The sequence below is a fragment of the Formica exsecta genome, unplaced genomic scaffold (genome assembly GCF_003651465.1).
Source record: "Formica exsecta isolate Colony F162 unplaced genomic scaffold, ASM365146v1 scaffold233, whole genome shotgun sequence".
NCBI lineage: Eukaryota > Metazoa > Arthropoda > Insecta > Hymenoptera > Formicidae > Formica > Formica exsecta.
Window position 1 is genome coordinate 380405 of NW_021849616.1, and position 19463 is coordinate 399867.

At 32.8% G+C, this 19463-nt stretch overlaps 2 protein-coding genes across 2 annotated transcripts in view; one reads left to right on the plus strand and one right to left on the minus strand.

The window, feature by feature from the left end:
- The window catches only part of LOC115235730 (basement membrane-specific heparan sulfate proteoglycan core protein-like), a 127253-nt gene extending 115811 nt beyond the window's left edge, over positions 1 to 11442 (plus strand). Inside the window, exons 6-8 of the mRNA XM_029807677.1 lie at positions 1376 to 1526; positions 2342 to 2490; positions 7591 to 11442. Of these exons, the coding sequence (XP_029663537.1) occupies positions 1376 to 1526; positions 2342 to 2490; positions 7591 to 7691 (401 nt within the window). The 3' untranslated portion in view covers positions 7692 to 11442. The remainder of the gene's footprint in view (positions 1 to 1375; positions 1527 to 2341; positions 2491 to 7590) is intronic.
- A 5414-nt stretch (positions 11443 to 16856) lies between these two features.
- On the minus strand, positions 16857 to 19432 carry LOC115235731 (eukaryotic translation initiation factor 5B-like). The gene is made up of 8 exons (XM_029807678.1): positions 19084 to 19432; positions 18777 to 18980; positions 18232 to 18674; positions 17925 to 18142; positions 17634 to 17836; positions 17273 to 17538; positions 17000 to 17123; positions 16857 to 16876 (listed from the first exon to the last, which is right to left on the minus strand). Exons 1-8 carry the CDS (start codon positions 19382 to 19384, stop codon positions 16857 to 16859), a joined length of 1779 nt encoding a protein of 592 aa, XP_029663538.1. The 5' UTR covers positions 19385 to 19432.
- Positions 19433 to 19463: the final 31 nt, after the last annotated feature.

Genomic DNA, 19463 nt, shown 5'->3' on the forward strand with positions numbered 1-19463 from the left:
GGACATTATCGTCGGCAAAAAAAGGGCTTGAAGATAAACACGAGGAAGCGCCAAGTAACACCTAATGATCCGCGTGACAATTAGCACGGGTAAAGGATATTTGCTTATGCGCTCGCTTGAACAGAGTTTCACTTTCCTTGTCGTTGATTCGCTTCCGCCAGCTATTTTTATATCTCACGTATCTCTCAGTCCTCTATACCGCGATGTACGGTCGTCCTCACGTGGTGAAAGTTCAAATTTTCGAGGGTCACGGATGTGTCGAGGGGGCTGGCTTTCATGGCCCACGAAAAGAACTCTCACGTGGCCTCGTGGATCCCACGAGTGTCATGATCCAGCGGGATGACGAACATGCTCGATGATTCGCAGATTCGCGCAATCTAGTTATGCAAAAATAGCAAACACGCGCGAAATACACGTGGGAACAGGCCACGAGTTGTTGGAACAAGCAACAGGTGGTCGAGGAATCAGGTTTTCCATTGATGGAGTTATTAGGTTAATACTAGATACAACATAAGTATTAAAAAATATTCAAAGGTGAAAGTATTACATACGTTTTACTTATAAAATTAACTAAATTAAAAATAGACTAATATAGAATTTCATGAAACATTTTTCCAATCATTTTTGGCCAAGATAAATCTTTTTTAATGTTATTATAAAATAGAGAAGAAAATCGTCTGGGGAGAGAGTGAGTGAGTGAGAGAGAGAGAGAGAGAGAGAGAACGTGACGTAATGATTTAGTATCTAGTCGAATTGATGTCAACGCAGAATTATATTATTTGTTTTCCGCCATAATATTGAAATAGTATGTTAATCATATTAATATGTATCTATATGTTTGCATTTTCCTGTTCAATATTTATATTTATGTATAGAAAAAAGTATGAAAGAACTAGATTATATTATAAAATAATAATGTGTGTGCATATATCATAAATTTCTTTGATAATAATAAAATTAATAATAAAGTTTTTGAAACATACACATACAACATTGCAATTTTGTATCAAAAATATAAATCTGCGAGCAAGAAAAGAGAAATTATCATAGAAAGATGTTTAATCTTTTATATAACAATATGGCAAATAATACATTTTTTGATGATTCTATCAATATAAAATATGTAGTATCAATTTTATCGTCATTTTAATAACCTCATCCGTATTAAGCAATTTGTCTAAAGAAATATGAAGCATATAGTAAAACAAATCGATAAATAGTTTACGTAAAATTTCATTATAAATTATGCCAGCAAATGAATTTGGTATTGATAAAGACACGTCAATATTCCCAATCCCTACCCAACAATTAGCACAGATATACGTGGATACGAATGCGGAATATTTAAGCGTACGATTTCTAACGTATGTTGCAGCTGCTCAGGCAACAATCTCGGGGCCGGAAGACGTCTACGTGAAGAAGGGTAGCACGATAAGCCTCACGTGTGAAGTTAATGTACGAAGTACGCCTCCCAGCAGCGTTTCGTGGCATCACGGAGGTGCCGTGGTGGATTTCGACAGTCCCAGGTACAAGCCGCGAAACTCGAGTTGTCAGTTTTGCACCCCCGCAACTCTCCTCTTTCTTTACACATGCGCGCATACATACACATACACGCATATATACGTACATGTTTCTTCGATCGCGGATGTTACCGCTACTATCACATAATCAAACGAGATCCTGGTGATGTATCGCGCGTTTTCTCGCCTCAACAAACAAAGAGGAAAGCTTATTGTTAGGTTGATTTTTCGGGTCGCTACTTTGTGATATCGTCGATCAAATTAAAAGCGTTGGAGTATCCCGTCTTTAATCGTTTTCAATTTCTCATCAATCTCAAAAGTCAAAAAAGCAAAGAATCTTTGATTGTAATTTTGTTCGGATTAGATGATGCTCTTTATGAAATAAAAATTATTCTCTGCCATTTTTTTTCTCTCTGCAGCGATGACGACAGATGCGTCACTCGTATTGTCAAAAATGATTATAATGCCACTCGTTAAAATTACTACAGTTTTTGCTTTCGTGATGTGTTCGCACTCGTCACGTTTTTAACGTATATTATACATCAGTTTTATACGGAAAGCCATCTGATGCGAATAAAAATTTTTAATTCTTTAAAATTTATTTTAAAATTTTAATTTCTACCATGCGCTCGTCAGATTCATTGACAAACGTTCAACTGCGTGCAATCGCTTTGCCATTCATGTTGCGATCACGCTGTTGTTATTGACGCTTCGCGCTCTAAGCTGCGTCTTCTCTCTGCAGAGAGAACTAATGACAAAGTAGCAATGTGTGTGACGAGAACGACGTCAAAGTATCTGCGATAATTCAGTGTTCACCGCAGGGGCGGTGTTTCCCTGGAGACGGAGAAAACGGATACCGGCACGACGAGCAGACTACTGGTGACACAGGCCAGATTGACCGACAGCGGAAATTACACCTGCATCCCTAGCAACGCGAACCCAGCGAGCGTAATGGTCCACGTGCTGAATGGTAAGCGATTTTTTTATGATGCGGACTTATCCGGCAGTCCATCATCCCTCGCTTCGCGACGTACCCGGCAGTAGGATATCCGGATATTCGGATACTCAGGGCTGTGCTTAATGACATATCGCGATGGAAACGTCTGAACATTCGCGGTTAAAATATTCAGATAACCCGACACTGGGGAAAACCTCCATATATCACGAGTATTATCTACCAAGCCGCTTCCCACACGATGCGATAAGTTGCTAAATTTTCAACAAATGCAAATGCGTTGCATTTATATGACGAATTTTATCGAGGCAAATATGACGAATTTAATATTCATGCTTAGGCATATCTCGTGCAGTGCGTTTCTTTTTATTCACTGGTTTTGTAAATTTATTCATTCATTTCACTAGTTTCGAACTAGAGAGAAAGAGAGAGAGAGAGCAGCAAGATAATATGATGCAAATTAAATTACATGTACATCGAATTGCATAACATTTAAACTGGAAGTTTACTGGTTTAAGATCAATTAGTTTCTATTCAGGAAACACGATATGCCGCTTGCAAACCATTCAAGACTCTCGCTTGATAAACAAAGTCAGAGGCAAGTTCTCGACAATTTACACGCTCCACGCTACAATGTAATTCATTTATGCAAGCGAATTATCCAAACAATAGAAATATCAAATTGCAATATTTTATCTAGACAATATTGGCTCGATATTATTAAGCGATCTTCTTTATTGTTGCAGTATTATTCTAATATTTAGTAGACTAAATTTCCTTTATTTTCTCTTTTTTTATTTACATAAATTATGTACGTAAAATTTTTCTTGCATTATGTGATTCGATATATTGTCTCCATGGTCGAATTTTTCTCTCCTCTTCGTGGTTTCATTTTTTCTTTGCGACGCGGTGGAGAAGCACGAGAAGCGAGTCAAGTAAAGTCAAGTCAAGTTGCTGCGTCATGTGCACGCTCTTCGATAAACGTCGCGTGCACACGCACACTCAAGAGTCATCGCATGCGAAAAAATTTCCAAGCATTGGCGTATAAACATTTCCATGTCGGCATTCTTGTAATGCCGCATTTTCATGTCCGCTATATCATACAATTCGATCAGAGCTCGCGGCTAACCGCTTGTTTTCGATTAACTGCAACTGGATTTGCATGATATTCGTTTAGAGGTATCCGGAAAATATTTGTGATGCCTGTATATAGTTTCGTACGAGTTTATTTGATTAAATATACAACTACGCATTGACTGTCCCAATTCGCTGAATTCAATATTTTGATTTTATTAATAACTGATTTTCAAAGATATAATACTAAAAAATATAGAACATGAAATGCTGTAACATTAGTTTTTGTCTATCAAGGCTAGAATAAAGTTCTACTCAACATAAACCTACTAATCACCTCTTTATTGCAAATTTATATTTCAATGATTTAATAAATTTGCTTGCATATACGTGTATTCCATTTTTGTATTTTGCAAGCGAAATATTATAAATGGACATTATAACAGTTGATAATCCATATCAATGTCACTATCCATCGCTTAGCCGTATATATAAAGATATATATTCGAAATGTATTATAGTTCTCTCTTAATTATCTCTCTCTTAATTATTTGATACATTATTATCGTATGATTACTTAGCTTTTTCATATTTATTTATTATATTAATTAACTCTATTTATTTATAATAACTGAATTAATGTAAAGAATACTCTCTCTCCTTCCCTCCTCCCTCTTTCTCTCTTCCTCTTTCTTTCTCTCTTTCTCTCTACCTCTCTAATCCCATTCTATATTTTATTTATAAAGCAAATAAATTATTTCTACTACTAAAATATAAATGTTTGTTATTTATATCTCTGATTTATGGATATACATATGTTGTCCAAAACTTAAATCTTTTTTATGCATTTACTTGACTACATATATCTCTACGTTCCTTTTTCTTTTTAGCCTCCTGCGTTCTATTATTGCGAGAGTAAAAGTTGGATTTAACAAATCTTTTTGTAGACATTTAGAAATTCGGCGCATTGTTTTTTTTGTTTTGTTATTGTATCATTCTCTTGAAAACATCTATTTAATAAAAAGATTCAAGAATAGCAAAATTTTCCGGCAACTTTTAGATTGTGTATGCACGACCGACAAATTTTACATTAATAAGCGCTCACATATTCGCGACGCAAGTTTGGTGACAGGAAGCCAGACTCCTGAAATGTGACATTCGAAAGAGACGGGGTGCGTTCATTCATCAAGTATCGAAATCCCCCGTCATAAAGTTTGACAGGTTCGTATATTGGAGTCGCAGCAAGTACTCGGCACCGCACGCATATACTCTCGCTTTTGATCTATTGTCAGCCGGCACAGCGCGCTTGCGATAACACATGTAATATCTTGTTCGGCAAGTTCACCAATCCAAGCTGTCAATCATCGCGAGCTCGCTGTCCTGGCACGCGCGTCTCGCGAAACTCGTTGCAGCTGTTCGAAATTGACAACTTTCGCGCATCCTGCCGCGTACCAAAAGTGGAGAGATTTATAGACTATAATAAATATTTATAGATTTTGATAAAATATCTCAATAATAGAAGATTTTTCTACAAAAATAAAATGTATGTAATTATGAAATATATATCAAATAATTTTAAAATAATGCTGAAATTTACGTAGTAATATTTGTGTCATAATTAGAATTATAATTTCTTTTATAATTAACTTTTTCTTAATAAAGATATATCATATATATTTCAAAGTTGTAATATATAACAATATTTTATCCTTTAGTATATGTCAAGAAAACTTTGCTCTCAAACAGAATTTTAATATTATATTTAATTAATAGAGAATATTTAAAATACAATATGAAGAAATTATGAAAAAATGATATCTTGCAATGAAATAATTATAAGAATAATTATAATTATTATGTGAATATATTGTCATTTTATTTATATGACGTAGTTTGTGTTCGGACAACATTCAAAAAAACAACTGACAATATTGAAAAAAAAAAACTGCATCAATATTCCGTAACTTTCATTTTGCTCCATTCCACTCTGATGTAGCATGCATCCTGGCTAACAGCGTAATAAATTTACAATACCGCTGGCCTCTCCTCTCAACTCTTGATTAAATTAATGTTTTCGAATCGAAGCGAAGCACCCCATGTCGGAGTGCTAGAAAAATCAACAAACCCCTTCGGCAACTAGGCAACTAGATCTCCCGCCACGTACACCGCGCGTTTGCACGGCAATCGAATTGTAGAACTTAACAAGCTTTCTTCGACGTTTTCACGGTTTTCACGCAGCCCTCGCTCTGTCCGCCCCCCCCCCGCGCGCCCCGCGGCGCGCTTTCCTCCCTCAAACCATCGATCGCACCCACTTTCATCCGGAAACGCCCGGCTGAGTACGCGCCTCGCTCCGCGGATCGGCCGCTTCCGGTGCCAGATGAAAATTAATGCGGCGCAGTTCGTCTGCATAATTAATTTACGGGGCGCACCCGGTCGCAGTGGTCGGCGCATCGGCCATCGACGTTATTTCAAACACAGCTGATTACTCTGCAAAATTGACCGCAAATTTCAATTATTTCCCGATAAACCCGTACGGAGCGACCCCGGGGCTATCCGTTCCAACACGTACTACCTGCGCATTAACGCAATTACGCATGTCGACCGTGCCCCACCGACGCCGCCGTCAACATTTCGAGTGTCGGGGACCGGTGTCATTTTTCGATAACGGGCTAGGTAAACGGCGGTATAACGGCCGTATAACTCCGTCAAATGAGATTTTCAATTTGCTCGTAAATTGCGGCCTTTCCGGCGGGACCGGCAAGCGACCGGTTACCACGATGCGGGACCACCGTTATGTTTCTACCGCCGGACCCGTGATTATCTTTATTGCCATTGAATGCGTGTGTGTGTGTGTGTGTGTATATATGTGTATGTTTTGTGCACAACGGCGATATCGCGCGCCGTCGTCATGGAGCGAGAAATTGCTGTTTCGCCCCCAAATGCGGTGCCCGCCGTAGATGCAGTTATTGCCGAACAGAGCGATATTTCGTTTGCAACTCGTGCCGTAGCACGTTTTACACCCTGCTAGAACGCACATTGCGTAAACTTTGCGTCAAACGCGTTATTCCCTTCTGAACCTTATATAGTGACGTATAAAAGTTGGTAGCTTTTATAAATTTATCGCAAACGTTGTGACCTACATGTGCGAATGATAATATGACTAAAAAATATATAATAAGATACATCTCAATTTTTATTAAAAATTAAACATTTGGAAATTGCTTAGGCAAAGAGTATTTATAAAGAATAATTAAAAGTAATAATTATTATCTTATCAAAAAATTTTGCAATAATATGTATGAAAAGATAATACATATAATCAATGTGTTTAAACTATTAATAAATCAAAGCATTAATCTTTATTGTAATATAAATATTATTTATAACCATGTATAAATGCATTGGATAATTTTGAAAGAAAAGAATTTGTTTCATTGCACATTTCATTCTCCCGATTTTCCGGTTATTTCACACAGGACCTAGGTTGCGAGATTGTCATTAGGCTGGAAAGTTCCTGCTTAGCGTTTAACGCGTTATACGAACGATTAACCTACATTGTGAATCTAATTAGGGCTGCGCAATTAAACTCTTGCGTTATGTAGCTAGCCGAGATAATATTCAATGTATAACGAGTCTGCGATGTAGTTTATTTAGAATTAGTTATTGAGATAATGAATATTGCTTTAACTTTTCAACAATTTTCCATATATACTGCTTCCATAGTGAACAGCTATCAATATTATTAGTTGCAGTTAAATGTGATAACGGTGCATTAGAAAAGTACGCGCAAAGATATTCACGTTTATTGATGTCTTCTCTGTCAATTAAGATATTTTGATTATTATATTTTAATGTCACGTTTAATAAAACGCGTCATCCCACAATATCTATAATATCTACAAAAAAATCTACAAGATAAAAAAAAAAGAATACAGGAAAGTGCAAGTGACAATATAAATTGCTGAACAAAATAATTAATGTACGGGACAAAATTGAAGGCAGAGATGGATTAAAAATGCGATTTGCACATTTCTGTTATAGGTGAACATCCAGCGGCAATGCAGCATGGTGGTAGTTGCGGTGTGGCCCCGACTATTTTGCTCGCTAGCATCACTCTCATAGTCGCGAATCTGCTAAGGTGAGCAGCCGTGTAGTGAATCGCACATCTTAAACGAGAAAAAAAAGGAAAGAAGTGTCAAACGCGTCGAGACGGTCACGAAAATATCGAAAGTAAACGCGGCGGCTGACACGATGATCGTGAAACGGAAAAATCGGAAAAATCGCCGACTACGATAGATCGCTTTTAATTCACTCGTCGTTATTACGTGCTGCCCGTATCCGTTTGTCGAGTGCTTGGAAGTGACGAACGAGAGAACAATACGGACGATATGCAGCGGACCAGAGTTCTGTGTGAGGGGCGCAGTGGCGGACAATCTTTAACACGTACGTTTTTAACACGAAAATCTCTGTCTTAGACTATCTCTTCTTTTGTATGAAATCGTCGTGTTAAATGCGAAAAGTGTGCCCAGAAGACCATTCTCGATTACATATTAATGGCGTCATGGTTGATCGTATACGCCAAAAGAATTCTCTCGCACTTGTGCTTTTTATTAAATCGACATGTGTTACATGTGGCTCAACGAATGTGCGTGAATTCTCTTTAGTGATGAAGAAATTATTCATCTCTCGTAATTTTGTTGCGAGAGCAAAATTAGAATTTGTATTTTAATTAATTTAATAAGGGCCTCGTAGAATATTCCACATCGATCAATAGAGTCGTAATGAGCTCGTCACGGAATAAAATCGGTCGCGATTTCCAATGTTTTCAAATCGAGTATCGATGGCTGGATCCGTTCGATGGCTATGAGATAATTATTACATAAATTAAAGTTTATAATCTAACGATTGTCAACTACTGGCGTAATAATTATCAGATAGTTAAAGCTCTCTTGTACATAAAACAATTAATAAACGTATAGGATTTACCGCGACCTTGTTGTACAGTATAATGCACGTGCGAGAGTTGTCACGTGACTAACCATCATTTTCCGTCGCACCTTTCATCTGGATATATTGTATATATTTTATATTATTTATAATTATATATTTTTTGATTTATATGTGCTTATGTACTTTTGCCCAGGTTCAACTTACTCGGCTTTTGTTAAACATACAATATTATTAAAAGACAAAATATTGAGATAAATCAATTGTGATAATTTGTAAGTATGATGCACTGATGTTATTTCTTTAAAGAACTATAAGAATCATTTATTGTAAACAGATAAGAATTAAATTTGAATGCGATAATATTATAGTTATATAAAAAATTGGAAATTTATATAAGAAAATATTTTGTTTTTAGAATATGAAATTTTAATTGACTAATGCAATTACAAAATTAAGGTCTCTTACGGAATTTGCGTTCCAAATAAGATATTTAACGTTATTGAAAATTTGTGACAACCCAATTTTTGCTTCAAAACTTATTTGAAAAAAAAAAATGCAAAGGAATAATTTATAAAAGAGTTTTTATCTTAAAAAGAGAGTTAATGCATGCGCGCGTGTTACATTTTAAAAGAATTAGTTTCAACATTTTGTAAACGATTAATTGATTATGAACTAATCAAAGGCATAAAAAGACGTCATCGCATGTGGAAATTAATTCTTTTTTTTAATTTATAAAACATTATTACAAAGGATTTATAAAATATGATTGTTGTCAAAATATAATTGTTTTAACATCAGAAGAATGTTTACAGTATACGCGGTTATCTCATAAAAGAATGAGCGAATTATGAAAACTGATCGTCTTAGTAATGGTAGTAGATAGGGCTATTCTCGATATGTTTCTGTTTGTTTATTGCAAGCAGGTATTTTAAATACTAAATGACTCGCAAGATTGATGCGTATCTTGCTTTGTCGTTCAATAATCAAAATGCCACACACAGGTAATGTTTCTCCTCCAATATTATTTAATTTCCAGAAATTTGTTCGATTTTTGCTCTGAGAATATTAAAGTAATTTTTTTTGAAAATCAAAACGCGTCAAAATAAATTCTCCGATTAATCAAAATATAATCAAATTGACATCAATCGTTCATGGATAATGGACATTACATTTTTAAAGCCTATAAAACACAGAGCTCGTGTATAGATAAGAGAGTATGAAAAGATAATATGTACGTATATTTAAATAGATCAGTAATATAAGCGTTCGCATTATGTATCATGATAATATTACGTCGATATACGGAAAGTATAATTCGAGAGATCAAAATATAAGTATAAGAGAAATAAAAGTTCTTTTGCAAAATTAATAAAAAATTGTCTTTACGATAACTCATTTAAACTTTCCAAAATGTTGTTACATTATCACGCGGAATTAATTTATTATATATTGTTAAAATATATTGCAACTATTTGCATTAAAAAATATAAAAGTTCAGATGTTTTTATACTGTTTATTTATACACATTTTTTTCGTGTAAGTAAATTTAATAATTTGTTAAGTATCAAAATTTTTCTTTTTAAAAACAATTATAAAGTGACTTACTGATTATTGCGTTTTGCAAGTAAATTAAATAAGTCTGTATATAATTGACATAATTCCACGCTGTTAAAACTTCACTTTTCATTAATTTGATCATAAACTTTATTCATTAATATTAAATTATACAGTGGTCTTCCGACTTTAGTGTCGATCTAATCGCATATTTCCATCAAATTCTAGTAAAGATAAATGCTTAATTAATCGTTCCTCCATTTATTTCACTAAAGCTATTAAATCTTGATTATCTAAGCTACAATAGTTAAGCATCTTTTAATGACTTTTTCGAATAATTTCTTGCAATCTAAACCGTCTTCTCCGAGAAGAAAAGAATACGAGAGAGAGAGAGCAAGACCCTAGATCTGATCATTAAATAATCCAGTGTACGTAATATACGATATAGCGATAAATCAATAGATAGTAGGTTTATTACAAAATATAATGTAACACGAGTAAAGAAATATATCATAATAATTAACATGTTAAGATGCAATTTCTTAGAATAGATTTTTTATAACGTCGTAGCTCGGAAAAAAATACAAGTTAAGATCTACCAATCGTTAGAGATTGTCCATCATTTCTGAAACTTCAGAAAAAGTTAAAATCGGAGGAGAAATACCACGGTGCTATCATTTTATGTATAATGTGTATCATAATTTATATTGATATATTAAATAAATGAACGAATTCAATTAACAAAATTGATATGTACTCTGAACAAAATTGCGAATCACACTACGGTGCGGGGAGACTGATTTGGAGTGCAATCATATAAAAAGTGATCAAGTGAAAAGTGAAAAATTAAATTTTTTTTATGGATTAAAAAATGTGACGAATTTTATGAATAAAAAAATATCTTCACACATAGAACGATTGCTGTGTGTAAAATTCAAATACATATTTAATCAAGCTTAATTTAATTTAAAAAGACTTATATTTGCGATGTTTCTCATTTTGATCGTTTTTTAGAAGAGTCCATTGTAATTTTTTGTAGCGAAAAGGTATGTGGCTCAATTGTGAAATTTAATAATAATATTCCTGTGCGTAAAAAATGATCAAACAGAAAAGTATCGAGAGGGGTATACCTATTTGTGAACTAGATAATCGATATCCGCGATTCGCATACTTACGGAGAATGTTGCACATTATATAGTTAAGAAATTAGACTGCATTGTACATATAATTCATAATCGATAATATATTATGTTATAGAAAAACTTAAGCATGAATAAAAAAAGACAAGATTAAAAACGCGCGAAAATGCGATATAGAATATTATATTGTAAAAATACCCATCGACGTGGATACTGTTTCAATAAATGTAATGATAATATAAAAAAAAAAGACTTTTTTACTTGCTCCTCCTGTTAGATACTCTTTTTGTTAAGCGTATATATATTTTTTATATAACATAAACAATAGTTATATCTATAATATTGCTAATTTTAAAAGTTTTGTCCAATTTTATCATATTTTTCTAATATTTTTAGAAACTATTAATATTCAAATTTTTTATCGACTACGAAAGAGAGATAAAGACTAGAAACCAATTTAAATTTTGCACTTGAATAAAAGGAGTAAAGCCCCCAAAAAATATATAGTTGGAAATAACAGAGTTGTCAAACACAGATAAATTTTTCTCAAAATTTAATCTCTCTTTGCAGAGATTATAAATTTAAATAGTGGATTGTAATTTTATATTTAGTTTAACTTCTATCATATTTAGATTAATATGTTATTATATAAAATATTGTGCAGTTTTTTTATTATATATGTAGAGAAATATTTATTTAAAGAATACGCCGTTTTTTTAATTAGATACGGAAACGGTTGGTCTTAATTGATACGCAGCTCATATATATCGATTTTTTTATGCGTCACATGTGTGCAATGCGCTCCAGTTTTATGCGTGAAAAATAGTAGATGGAAAAATACGTACATGCTATTAGCGCGAAACATACGTAGTAAGCGCCTCATATTTATCGCATGCGTATGTTGCTGCTTTTCGAAAATTGTTAAACAGAAATTTAAAAATATGCAGAAATATTTATAATAAAGCTGCGGCTCTTAATTTCATTAATTGCTTTGATGATGTGTGTGAAGCTGATGTATCATTTTGTAGAAACTCATAAATAATTAAAAGTATTGGTTTAATTTTAAATAAATACATAGTTCTTGATAATTCAAACAAATAATATATATTAATTTCCTCTAAATATTAAAAACAAACTATATTTTTATTATTTCTAATTATGTATATATAGTTGGTATTACATTAAAAAAATATATGATTGCATTATATTTAATGGATTATTTTTAATGGATGCAGTCAGAACGCGAAATTGCAAGCCTCAAACAGCCATCGAGCAACTTCCGGACTTTCGAAGGCAGTGAATTTGGAAAGTATAATTCGAGAGATCAAAATATAAGTATAAGAGAAATAAAAGTTCTTTTGCAAAATTAATAAAAAATTGTCTTTACGATAACTCATTTAAACTTTCCAAAATGTTGTTACATTATCACGCGGAATTAATTTATTATATATTGTTAAAATATATTGCAACTATTTGCATTAAAAAATATAAAAGTTCAGATGTTTTTATACTGTTTATTTATACACATTTTTTTCGTGTAAGTAAATTTAATAATTTGTTAAGTATCAAAATTTTTCTTTTTAAAAACAATTATAAAGTGACTTACTGATTATTGCGTTTTGCAAGTAAATTAAATAAGTCTGTATATAATTGACATAATTCCACGCTGTTAAAACTTCACTTTTCATTAATTTGATCATAAACTTTATTCATTAATATTAAATTATACAGTGGTCTTCCGACTTTAGTGTCGATCTAATCGCATATTTCCATCAAATTCTAGTAAAGATAAATGCTTAATTAATCGTTCCTCCATTTATTTCACTAAAGCTATTAAATCTTGATTATCTAAGCTACAATAGTTAAGCATCTTTTAATGACTTTTTCGAATAATTTCTTGCAATCTAAACCGTCTTCTCCGAGAAGAAAAGAATACGAGAGAGAGAGAGAGAGAGAGAGAGAGCAAGACCCTAGATCTGATCATTAAATAATCCAGTGTACGTAATATACGATATAGCGATAAATCAATAGATAGTAGGTTTATTACAAAATATAATGTAACACGAGTAAAGAAATATATCATAATAATTAACATGTTAAGATGCAATTTCTTAGAATAGATTTTTTATAACGTCGTAGCTCGGAAAAAAATACAAGTTAAGATCTACCAATCGTTAGAGATTGTCCATCATTTCTGAAACTTCAGAAAAAGTTAAAATCGGAGGAGAAATACCACGGTGCTATCATTTTATGTATAATGTGTATCATAATTTATATTGATATATTAAATAAATGAACGAATTCAATTAACAAAATTGATATGTACTCTGAACAAAATTGCGAATCACACTACGGTGCGGGGAGACTGATTTGGAGTGCAATCATATAAAAAGTGATCAAGTGAAAAGTGAAAAATTAAATTTTTTTTATGGATTAAAAAATGTGACGAATTTTATGAATAAAAAAATATCTTCACACATAGAACGATTGCTGTGTGTAAAATTCAAATACATATTTAATCAAGCTTAATTTAATTTAAAAAGACTTATATTTGCGATGTTTCTCATTTTGATCGTTTTTTAGAAGAGTCCATTGTAATTTTTTGTAGCGAAAAGGTATGTGGCTCAATTGTGAAATTTAATAATAATATTCCTGTGCGTAAAAAATGATCAAACAGAAAAGTATCGAGAGGGGTATACCTATTTGTGAACTAGATAATCGATATCCGCGATTCGCATACTTACGGAGAATGTTGCACATTATATAGTTAAGAAATTAGACTGCATTGTACATATAATTCATAATCGATAATATATTATGTTATAGAAAAACTTAAGCATGAATCAAAAAAGACAAGATTAAAAACGCGCGAAAATGCGATATAGAATATTATATTGTAAAAATACCCATCGACGTGGATACTGTTTCAATAAATGTAATGATAATATAAAAAAAAAAGACTTTTTTACTTGCTCCTCCTGTTAGATACTCTTTTTGTTAAGCGTATATATATTTTTTATATAACATAAACAATAGTTATATCTATAATATTGCTAATTTTAAAAGTTTTGTCCAATTTTATCATATTTTTCTAATATTTTTAGAAACTATTGATATTCCAATTTTTTATCGACTACGAAAGAGAGATAAAGACTAGAAACCAATTTAAATTTTGCACTTGAATAAAAGGAGTAAAGCCCCCAAAAAATATATAGTTGGAAATAACAGAGTTGTCAAACACAGATAAATTTTTCTCAAAATTTAATCTCTCTTTGCAGAGATTATAAATTTAAATAGTGGATTGTAATTTTATATTTAGTTTAACTTCTATCATATTTAGATTAATATGTTATTATATAAAATATTGTGCAGTTTTTTTATTATATATGTAGAGAAATATTTATTTAAAGAATACGCCGTTTTTTTAATTAGATACGGAAACGGTTGGTCTTAATTGATACGCAGCTCATATATATCGATTTTTTTATGCGTCACATGTGTGCAATGCGCTCCAGTTTTATGCGTGAAAAATAGTAGATGGAAAAATACGTACATGCTATTAGCGCGAAACATACGTAGTAAGCGCCTCATATTTATCGCATGCGTATGTTGCTGCTTTTCGAAAATTGTTAAACAGAAATTTAAAAATATGCAGAAATATTTATAATAAAGCTGCGGCTCTTAATTTCATTAATTGCTTTGATGATGTGTGTGAAGCTGATGTATCATTTTGTAGAAACTCATAAATAATTAAAAGTATTGGTTTAATTTTAAATAAATACATAGTTCTTGATAATTCAAACAAATAATATATATTAATTTCCTCTAAATATTAAAAACAAACTATATTTTTATTATTTCTAATTATGTATATATAGTTGGTACTACATTAAAAAAATATATGATTGCATTATATTTAATGGATTATTTTTAATGGATGCAGTCAGAACGCGAAATTGCAAGCCTCAAACAGCCATCGAGCAACTTCCGGACTTTCGAAGGCAGTGAATTTGTGTATTGTCCCGCAATTTTTCTTTCACGACGCACGCGTGCGATGTTTTGCACTGGATAGTGGCAGGCGAACAGAGCGCACGGGAAAACTGCAGCACAATTAAACGCGATACGCGCGGTAAGCCCCGGCTATCTACTACGTGTAGCCGGCTGTTTCCAACTTCGCCACCGCGACAATTAACGAACGAACGCAACGGATCAGGCGAGCTGTCGCGCAATTCGTGCCGCGATTGCTTCGGCCAGCGTCAAAACGAGACGAGAATATGAGAATTTCCCCAAATCGAATGAACGAGATACAATGGCAGTCAGATGCATGGACAAAAGTCGAAATCGGTGAAGAAGGAAAATGATTCTTGATAAACGTATTTTTGAAAAAAAGAACTTGAGAGAGAACATTCGATATGTATTCAACGTCTTCTTTTTTGCATGTTATGTTATGTTTTGCATTGTTATGTACGATACTATAGATATTTTTAATTTCTCTTAATTATATATATGTATATATAATTTTTAATAAAAATGCAATAAACAAAAATCTAATTTTTAGATAAATGATTTAAATAATTATACAATTTTTAAACATTTATAAATATTTTATACATATCTATATAAAAATGTTAATTAATATAAATATTTTGAATATTTCAAGATAAAATCTAGGATATTATACATACATATGCATTATATATTACGGAATAATTTAAACTAAACCACTATCGTGAAGATAAAAATGAATCCGTAATTTTACGAGTAAAAAATAATAAATTTAATAAAAATTATAAATCGCTCACCCTGCAGTTGCTCTGCCATCGCCCAATGTTTTCCAGGGATTTCCTCTTGTTTTTTGTTAGTTTTTACCGCTTCTTCATGGCACTCACTCGAGAGAACACTGTTTATTACAATCGGCCAACATTTTGCATGGCACTTCTGAATTAATTATACGCGATACGCATTATATTGCGACGTGAGAAAGAATCCGCTTGGTACTCGAGAATTATTCAGTTAGATTAACGTGCCATTCGTGATGCTATTGTTCACAAAATTAATAATAACTTTATTTATTCACTAATTAAAATTACGTTGCGACGTCACTTGATTCGAAATTGATGTGTACTATATCCGCGTTTCGTTAAATGACTGAAAAATATGAAAAAATAACATTAGCTGCGTCTCGATATCGCGCGATACTATACGAATTGAGTTAATGAGCAATTAAAAGATTCAATAAATCATTAGAAAATAATTGAAAATCAATATATAGTAAGTACAATATATTTCTAACCTATAATGTTGCGAAATACATATACATATTATTAATAAATGGTCAAAGATATTATACCTTTTTATTATTTTGATTAGTCTCCGCCGCGATGTAATTACGTGTCATTTATCGCAGAAGTCGATCAATTCTACAGACTAATACTCACTAAGTGATATAATTGAAGAATGATCGCGTTCCGAACGATGGAACGACTGACGCCGCTACATTCATGCTCGAGTCTCGCCGCGCGAATAACAACAAGGTTACGAATACAAACAACGGTGCGTTATACATATATTATGAAGCACTTTGGCGTTCGTGTCTTATAAACAACAACGTTATACACAGCGTTTTAAAAACAACAGTTATATAGTACGAAGTTTTGCGCTCGTTTATTTTGTTAAATTGTTATCTTATAATTTGAGAATAATGTATTTATGAGAAAATTAAATCTCGCATACATACATATACACAGACTATATATATATATATATATATATATATATACATAATATAGTTTCATTAATAATTAAACAAAAAAGCCAATCATTAATAATCTTGAAAGTAAATTGCATACCAGCAATGGCTTTCTCTAAATCCTTTGCGGCAATTTTCACTCCTTGAGCTGCTTTGACTTCGCGATGTTCGATATACGCACTCTGTGGAATGAAAAACGATATATATACACGATACAATAAATATTATATTACAAAAAGATATACAAATAAAAGATATACAGAAAAAAATAACTAATGAATAACATTTCATTATTTTCAACTCACAGAATGTAACAGATTTGATAAATTACCTTAACTCTTAATTCTTTTAACGGTTGCGGCATAAGAAGCGAGCGAATTTGCGTTACAATAGGCCCATCCGTACCAGCGATAATGACTGTATCGCCTTCTTTTAACATTCCATTGACTAGAATACAATCTATCGTAGTGCCGAGTCCAGGCAATGCTTTGACCTCCAATACGGTAGCCTGAAGTTCTTCACTGTACATCAATCTCTTAGCCAGAGGACCCTGACAGGCATCAACTATTAATGCCAACAGATTACCCATGCCTTCGCCTGTGTATTGTGATACAACAAAATGTGAAAAGTCATTCTAATATTTTCATCAAATGCTATGTCTCATCTTGAAGCATATGTAACTTATTCTATACCTGTTATAGCACTGGTAGGAACTAAAGATACATAATTCCTAGGATCTGGATTCTCATAATACAATGCCGCATTGAGACCTTGTTCAGCAAACTGCACAATTACGTCCTTTGACCGCTTTTCGAATTCTCGCTGAGTATTAGGTGCTTGATTCTTCACTATATCTTGAACATCCTTACGACTCATAGTTTGCCAATCGTATAACCTGAAAAGATTAAATCATGACGATATATTTCTAAAATGTATATTATTTAATTGCAATAGCAAATTGATCACTTAATGCGAAAAATTACCTATCAATTTTATTAAGGGCAACAACAAAAGGACATTTTTTTACTTTCAATAAATTGATACTCTCTATAGTTTGCGGTTCCAACCCATGCATAATATCTACAACTAAAATTGCTATATCGCAAAGAGAAGATCCTCTGCTCCTGAGGTTACTAAATGATTCGTGACCAGGTGTATCTATGATCAAGAGACCAGGAATTTTAAATTTCTTGTCAGCAAACTAAAAACAAGAGAAGAAACAATGTATGTTGTAAAATATTTAAAAGACTTCAATATCTGAGGACTTGGATCTAAAATAAAAACACTTACGCCTTTTACATGCTTTGTCGAATCTTGGATAGCTTCAATCGGTACATTAGTAGCACCGATTTGTTGAGTTATACCACCAGCTTCTCCATCCTGTACATTCGTTCTCCTGAGTTTATCCAGAATCTTGGTTTTGCCAGTATCTACATGGCCTAAAACGCAGACTACGGCAGCTCTCAGATTATCTAAAGATTTCTTCTTTTCAGCTTCTATACGACGATTTTGAATTCGTTCTCTTGCACGTTCCTTTTTACGTGCAGCATCTGGCACTCTATCCTCCACCTCACTGTCTTGTTCACTATCTTCTTCAGATTCAGATTCACTCCCACTTTCGCTTTCTATTTCACTTTCGGAGGATTCTTTCTTTTCTGATTCAGTAATAGTAGACACTTTTTGAACAGCTTCTGCCGCTGTTTCGGATGTCTTGAGAATATTGTCCGATTTATCTAAATTTTATTAATATAATGTGTAATTATTCTAATCACTATACAAACATAATTATATGACAATTGTATGACAATTGTAATGTGTATATATTATTGTAATACCTTCATCTTCCTGTTCATCTTCAGTGGTGTCGGCATCCCATGAATCCTTGACATCATCTTCTTCCTTCTTCTCCTCCTTTATTTCCTTTACCAGTTCATCTACAATTTCTACTTGCACTTGAGCCGCTGATGTTTCAATTTTCTCTTCCTCTTTTTTCTCCACACTACCTTGTTGTTTCATTTTGTTTGGCCTGATTCGAGTTCCTAAAATAATTCAATGATTAATATAACTTTATATAATAAATAATATAACTTTATATAATAAATTTTGGTTATATTTTTCATATATATGCAATTTGCAAAATACCTGGTCTAGGCTTTTTTTCTCCTACATCTGGCAAATCCAGACCCTGAGCTTTAAGTGCTTCAATCATCGCTTGTGCTCTAGCTCTGTCCTGCTTTTGTTTTGTAGTCAAAAACTTTCCTTCTGCTTTCAGCCTCTCTTTCCGCTGTTTTTCTTTCAATTTCTTCTTTTCTTTACGCTCTTGTTCAAGTCGCAATTGTTCTTGCCTAGCTTGCTCCCGTAATTCCTCTTGCCGTATCCTTTCCTCTTCCTCGCGCTTTAATCTCTCTTCCTCTTCTTTTAATTTCCTTAAAGCCTCCTGCATAGCAGCAATAGTTTTCTTTCCAGGACCTTTGCCTATTACAAAATCCCTTCTGCTATGTTAGAAGAATAATTATATAAAT